The sequence below is a fragment of the Cannabis sativa genome, chromosome 7, assembly GCF_029168945.1.
Source record: "Cannabis sativa cultivar Pink pepper isolate KNU-18-1 chromosome 7, ASM2916894v1, whole genome shotgun sequence".
Taxonomy (NCBI): Eukaryota; Viridiplantae; Streptophyta; class Magnoliopsida; order Rosales; family Cannabaceae; genus Cannabis; species Cannabis sativa.
In genome coordinates this window covers 47,609,868-47,617,148 of record NC_083607.1, presented here as the reverse complement: position 1 = coordinate 47,617,148, position 7,281 = coordinate 47,609,868, and the positions used below count along the sequence as shown (strand labels likewise).

At 31.9% G+C, this 7,281-nt stretch overlaps 1 protein-coding gene across 3 annotated transcripts; it reads right to left on the bottom strand.

Annotated features, from left to right (window-relative positions):
* Window positions 1–956: 956 nt before the first annotated feature.
* On the bottom strand, window positions 957–6,006 carry LOC115697740 (protein LSD1). Of its 3 annotated transcripts, none has more exons than XM_030624854.2 (8): window positions 5,876–6,006; window positions 5,576–5,647; window positions 4,809–4,922; window positions 3,621–3,731; window positions 2,047–2,159; window positions 1,496–1,564; window positions 1,327–1,398; window positions 957–1,238 (listed from the first exon to the last, which is right to left on the bottom strand). In XM_030624854.2, the coding sequence occupies exons 3-8, from the start codon at window positions 4,918–4,920 to the stop codon at window positions 1,197–1,199; spliced, it is 519 nt and encodes a 172-aa protein (XP_030480714.1). In that variant the 5' UTR covers window positions 4,921–4,922; window positions 5,576–5,647; window positions 5,876–6,006; the 3' UTR covers window positions 957–1,196. The 3 variants fall into 3 exon arrangements, with proteins under 3 accessions (XP_030480714.1, XP_060974884.1, XP_030480716.1); XM_061118901.1 differs by having other exon boundaries at window positions 5,728–5,920; XM_030624856.2 differs by lacking the exon at window positions 5,876–6,006 and adding an exon at window positions 5,772–5,820.
* Between the last annotated feature and the right edge of the window lie 1,275 nt (window positions 6,007–7,281).

Sequence of the window (7,281 nt, the reverse complement as noted above, 5' to 3'; positions counted from 1 at the left end):
AACAGCAAGTATCATAAACCATTAAAAAGAGAAACATAGTTCTGAAGTTGAGAAACGAAAAAAAAAAAATCTAAAACCATCTAATATGAAATACGAATGAAACTCAATAACAGACCTAAAACAAACTAGAAAATAATATTTATCAAAGCACATAAACCATACTTAGAAGCGATAAAACCTAAAATATTGCAAAAATAATAATAAAAAAAAATACAATACAAACCTCAATCAAACAAGGAGCTTGATTCTCCCCTTTTTGGACTCCCCTCAATTTTTTCTCCTTTAATGATTTTAAATTTCTTCTTGGAAGGAGCTCAACAAAATCATCTAACTTCCTTTTTCCTTTCCTTTTTTTGGAAATAAATTTCAACCTTATTTTTAAAATTTGAGGATGTGTAACTGTAACTTTTTCCACAAAGGGAGATGAAGAAGAGAAAGAACGAATTATCGTCATTTAAATAAAAAATCGTAGAAAAAAAAAACCAGAAGAAAAACGTGTCTGAATGATAGACAACAGTTGAAAATCGTGCGTTTTATGTTTTTGGAAAAAACATCTTCTTTAAATATCGTGAATTTCATGATTTTTGGAGAAATATTTATTCAAATTGTCTAGAAGTTTGAATATGTAAATGAAAATAAAAAAAAATAATATAGGATACAAAAATTAAATATGACAAAAAGAGAAATTAATTGAGTAATACGTGAGAATAATAACGAAATTGTGTGTGCCAGATATTTTGATAAATAAAAGTAAAATTGTTACACAACCCTTATGAAAGTATTTTTGTAAATAAAATGACAATTTATATTTTTAATATAAAAATTTCTTTATTAATTAATTCAAATGAAAAAGATTATTAAAATACATGCAATCCTGTAATAAATAACCTATTCTAATTTTCATCCATTCATATAGAATCAAATACGAAAACTAAGTATGAAAAATCACACACAAATGACCAAAAAAGACTCTTTTTTGGACTCTAATAATTTTTTTCATAAGGACAACAATCACAGTTTAATCACAGAAACCTCATATTTTGATATAAGGTTCTCGAAAAAATGAAAGCCAATGTCAATCTCTCACAAGATATACACAACCAATTTCCATGTCTATATATAGATATGTATAAGAAAACATATGGATTGCTCCCAGCCAAATAATGCTTACAGCACATCCTGGAATTTTGATTTTATTATTTCTTTTCTGTTGTAACACCAACAACGACATTGCTCACCTATGAGATTGGATAAAATAAAAAATTGTCAGCAAATCTTGATTGGCACTATCAATGGAAACTCAGTAAATGAATAGTTAAAACTGACCAGTTTGCCACTCTCGTCGACGGACATTGGGTTCTCAACCACAACAGTTTGGCTTTGTGAATGAGGCATTGGCTGTGGAATGCAATCAAATGGTGACCAACAGTTGAGAAAGAAAATATTTATAGTATACTTTTTGTCCTGTAAGAATCTAAGAAAATTAATAACTTACAGCTGAAGTGGAGGGCATTGTTCCAGAATTGGGTCTGTGCACAGGAATTGGAACCCTCATATTGCCCATCTGAAATAGAAAAAAAGTACTGGTGTGAGAGAAAGAATAGAAGCTAACAAGGACTGTCAAAACTGAAAATACATGTGTGAACAACAACCATGGTTCAAAGATGACACTGAAATGAGCTAATAAATATTCAGTGGAAACTGAAGTAAAATGAACAATTTGGTATTGGTTTCTAATTAGTATTAACAACTCTTTGACTGCTTACACTATAAACGGACATTGTTCTGAGACCAATATGTCTAGATATCAAATAATGATAAAAATAAACAATATGTGCAGTTTATATGTTTCTTCAAAGTTGTTCTTGTTTTGGGTTTGAAAGAGAAGTATGCGTAGAAATTAATTCAAGGGCTACTTTCTAAGACGAGAAAGAGAAGGAACAATTAATAAGCACCCTGTGTTTTCAGTAAAAGGTGGGAAGGCAGCCACCCAAAGTCATGATGGTGAATGCTCAAGAAATATTAATAAGATTCAATTGGACTTACACCAACATTTGTAACATACTGACAAACTGCACATTTTACTGATGGAGCTCCAAATGGATACATGAGTGTTGTCCGGCAGTTTCCACAATTAACATGAGCCATCTGATTGGACCCTTTTTAATCATACAACAAACAAAAGAAAAACTCAGCAGATGTGTGTACACTGTGATAAGCGGGGAACAGCCCAACAAAGTTGTCGAGGAAACAATTATAGTCCTCATATGCATTAACAAATGCTGTATTAAAATACTACAAAGGGCAGCAATAAACCAAAACTACAAAATGTTTTCTTAAAAGGCATTAAGAAGTATGAAGGATAAAATACTCAAACTTGAAAAACATTCCTAGGTAATTTCTAAATGATATGAGCACACATAACAATTAGATGATGAACAGAACAGCTTATATGATTTTAGCAAATGTCTACGGATTCTTCCTCCAGTGTCAGCTCATTAAATTCATACAATTAGTTCTTCACAGAAAAAGTAATGGCCCTAGAGACAACTTCTTTAAACATTGCCTTTTCTCTTCTAAGATATGGGATTGTTCCAAGTGTTGTGTGACGTTGCATCACTATCAAGACAATTCGCCTTGTCATGGGAAAAACGAACAGGAGTCACTTCAAGTAAAAGGAAAAAGGCCTGGAACATGGCTCCTTTAGCTATGTTGGCAACTCTGGCTTGAAAGGAACAGTTGAATTTCAGAACATCAAAACAAAATTGATACACTTGTGGAAAAAAAAAGTCAGGTTTGAACAGTTATGTGGATCTTTAAGTCTGAAAACTTATTGACTTTTCTTTTCCTGATTTACTCTGAGAATAAAATCTCTGGTTGTAATCTTAGATGACTTGCTACTCTTTATGCATCCAAAGAAGAATTCTTATCATCTTTTGTAATGTTCTTCTGCCTATTATCATCTGATAATATTTTTTTGCAAAAAAATAACAATTTTAAGTTGTAAATGATGTTATGCTTCCAGGATAACTGCTACTTTAAAGAACATGTCCAATGAGTCCAAAAATGTATGATCAGAATTTCCGGTACAGAAAACTGAATGAAGTGTTGTAAGCTTAAAGGAGATAGACGGGCCTCATCTTTGTGGACAGCAGCAGTACTGACCATTTTTTGGGCTGTGCGGCTGGACAGAAGCAGCAGAATATTGACAACAGAGATGAATCAAAAGAAAAACTCTGGGAAAAGATAAATTCTGGGTAGCAACTTGCGATTATAATTCTTGCAAAAATAAAAACTTGGGATTATAAATCCAAAAGATTTGAGGGACTCTCTATCTTAGACTTTAACAAATAATGGACTAATATCTTGTAATTTTGCTGTCTTTCTTTCTCTGATTATTGTGTGTTTTTAGCGGTTTTCAGGTTCATTTATCACTTATCACCATGTGTTTCACATGTTCCTTTTAATTTGTATTTTATCTCATCGATTGATACAAAGTTTCAATTCTATTTAAACACTGTGTGAAGTTCATATCATTCAGGCAATAAGAATATCTTTTTGCCATGTCATGCTACAAAGAAACAAATTTCACTACTTAAGCACTATACTATATACCGCACCTGGTGCAAGATTCACAGTATGGCAGCATGAGCATCTAACACTTGTTGCTCCACGTGTATACATTAACAACGTCCTGCAGCCTCCACAAATTAGTTGTGCCATTTCCATCCCTGCAAGAATTTCACAGTAACAGAACGTATTCAAAAAAGGGAAGAAGCTAGGCATGTTAATAGCATATTGTTTTATAACTTACATATATACATGCACTAATAATTGAGAATTCTCATGCAAAATATACTGTATAATGTATTAGGCTATGTTTGGCAGGAAAAGTGAAGGAGATGGACTGAGAAATTAGTAGGTGGATTTTGATATTTATTTATGGTTGTATCATAGGGAGGGATTATGGCAGAGGATAATCAGAATAGAAGTACAGATTTGATGTCACCAATCAATCCACAATATGTATCCTTCTAAGATTGGACAAATTACAGCAGGCAGAGAAAGAACACATATATAAAGATTCTAAGCAATATAACATATTATTATGAATAACACGGAACATTAGCTACTTCCATCTATTACTTTTGTATCAAAAAGACGAGTGATATTTTTTTTCTTTCCGCTTATACCAAAAACAATAAAAAAATGATCTCCACTTTCTCTTCACTTTCCTCAACTAGGTTATATTCTTTGCAAAATAAATAACAATTATAGCTAGGAGACGTAATTGTAATTGACCTGCTTGAATCTTTGATATTTATCTCTCCAGATGTAACAATTTAAGAACTTTACCAACATCCATTTGCTTTCACAATCGATGTCACACTCATATATATCTTGTCTAATCAACAAAACTTGAACAACCAAATTTATTTCTTTCGTATATCTGGATTAAGAAACGAAAAGAAAAGAGCATGAAGCCAACAGAAAAGGAGATCTTTACAGTTGGCAGACCAATCATCACATCATTTTGTTGATCACTGCTAATTTATATCTTTTCCATCCTTTCAATTGTTAAAAATGCACATTGCCGCACTTTTTGTAAGTGTGTGAACTCTTTATGATTGTTTACAGAAATTGAGCTTTCTTTCTATATTTCACAGCACCCAGAACATCATTAATAATAACTTTAGTACCATTGTATCGAATTTTATTCACAAATTTAATCTTTTGTGCCCCAAAAGCTTTCCGTGAAATATTTACAAAGTTTCCACTGAGGAAAAGGAAATAGAAAAGAGACATACCAGGAGGGGGGACAGAGGTAATTGTGTTGCATATTGCGCAGCAAACATTTGTAGCTCCTCTAGGATATAAAAGCATGTTCCTACACCCACTACACACAAGTTGGCTCTGCATATCTGTCACATAAGAAAATACATAAGTTTAAATCTTTACCAAGAGAACCACATGAAGGTTTAGGTCAACGACTTTAAAAGTTTTAATCACTGAAATTGTTTGGTAAAAAGCTAAGCTATGCAATGTAATATATTCAAAGCCCGGCATAGCGTGTTATAGTATGAGAGCTAAAAGAAACTTAGTTATAAAAATTAATACTTCATAACACCATGAAATGATATCTAATATTAGAAGAAAATGGACAAACACTAGTATCAAGATCAAAAGAGAATTTGTATACAAAATTTCATTAATGAATTCCTGCCCCCTGTTTCCAGTGTGCTTTATGTAATCAAAATATAAACACCCACATCGAAAAATTAAAACCACTTTCCCCACCATCAAAAAATTGAATAAATCAACAAAATTCTCTGCTTAAGGGTAACATTACACAGTAGTTTGAAAGTTTGTGTACAAAGCTACTGAGAATTAATGCCAAATTTCAAGCCCAAGCATTACAAATTCCTTTGAAAACAACAATAACAAGAAAAGAAGATAAAAAATTGAGACCACGATTACTCAAAACAAACAAGGCCAAAGATTTACCACCCACCAAAATCAATAAACATATAAAATTGCAAAGCAAACCACATCCAAATTACAAACAATAACATACCTTATTCTGGTCAAAATTTATTCTTACACAATCTTTGCTGGAGTTCAAGCTGTATTCGATGAAATCGAATAACTAAAGTGAAAGGGAAAAAAGATATTAGTGGGAATTCAAACGAAAATAAAGCTAGAAATTCCTTAAAAAGAAGATGAAACCTTAAATAAATAACAAAAAAACAGAAACTTGGAAAGAATCGGACAATGGAAATGAAGGCCTCGTAAATATAAAAATCTCAAAAATCAAACTTTGATTATTAATTTGGGGATTTTCAATTATTTCTTTTTTTTTTTCTTGCGAAGGTACCTTAGGAGATCCGCGGTTAAAAAAGTCTCCCGAAAGAAACACGGAATTTCGGTCAAAACTCAAAACCAAAGATTTTTTATTTTATCTTTTCAAATTAGTAGCTGTCCATGTTTTTCATAATTATTTATATTTCATAAATGATATTTTGGGAAATTTTATGACGCATTATATTAGAATATTTTGTTTACAATGCATATAATTAATTAATTGTAATTTACAATGTCGGTTTGTGATTTTGATTGTATCTTAGATAATATTTTTCTTTTAGTACGTCAATTTGCTTGTATAGATTAGATCTCTCATGTGTTTAGGTTGGCTAATAATATGGCTTATTTATTGGCAAAATTTACACTCTCAATGATAATATGGCTTATTTATTGGCAAAACCCCTAAAACTTTTATTTTGGTTTCACTTAACCCCCACAACCCAAATTTCTGCGGGTAAACCCCCAAAACCACTATTCTGTTAGCAATTTAACACTTCCGTTCAAATTTAGCTGTTAAGTGCCAGGTTTCATTGTCCACGTGCACACAATATACACGTGGCACAATTTAATTGGCCCACGTAAATAATTATATTAAAAAAATTAAAAAAATAAAATAAAATTAATTTAAAATTAAAGAAATAATTATAAATAAAAAAATAATTTTTTTTTCCTTTCTTTCTTTTTCTTTCTTTTTTCTTTTCTTTCTTTTTCTTTTCCTCTACGATACTCTCTCTCTCTCTTCTCCGTGGGAATCATCTAGCCGGTTCCCCAAGCATCTAGTCTCCCTGCGGCAAAGCCGACCGTAGCAAACACGGTTCCTCTGTAGACGAAGGTTCCTAGCTGGTTCCCCAAGCTGTAAGCGCCCGGTTCGAACATGTGGCTACTTGGGCAATCGACGAAAATGGCAGGGAGACTAGACGAGGAAGATCCCAGGGTTGGAGCTAGCCATTTCCTCCAGCGAATGAAATCTCAAGCTTTTAGGCGATTCAATTGAAGAAGAAGAAGAAGAATGGGAAGAAGAGAGAGAAAGTCGATACAAAGAGAAAGGATCTGGGATTTTTTGGATCTGAGATTTTTTGTTTCAATCTGGGTTTGTTACTTTGTTTGGATTTGAGATGCATGTATTTGTTTGTTTGAGTTTATGTGATGGGTTTGTTTAATTTTCTTTTAGGTATTTCAGATCTGGGTTTGGAGCTTCAGATTTGGGTTTAGATGCTTCACACGGAGAAGAGAGAGAGAGAGTATCGTACAGGAAAAGAAAAAGAAAGAAAAGAAAAAAAAAAAAGAAAAGAAAGAAAAAGAAAGAAAGGAAAAAAAAAGAAAAAAAAATCATTTTTTATTTATAATTTTTTTTAATTTTAACTTAATTTTATTTTATTTTTTTAATTTTTTTAATATAATTATTTACGTGGGCCAATT

What these genes read in the sequence shown, in the direction of transcription:
- LOC115697740 (XM_030624854.2), bottom strand. Translation starts at nt 4,920, where the DNA reads ATGCAGAGCCAACTTGTGTGTAGTGGGTGTAGGAACATGCTTTTATAT. An exon ending in TACCTCTGTCCCCCCTCCTG is followed by an intron (nt 3,732 to 4,808) that starts GTATGTCTCTTT and finishes AAATTCTTGCAG; the next exon opens with GGATGGAAATGGCACAACTA. An exon ending in TCGACGAGAGTGGCAAACTG is followed by an intron (nt 1,239 to 1,326) that starts GTCAGTTTTAAC and finishes CCAATCTCATAG; the next exon opens with GTGAGCAATGTCGTTGTTGG.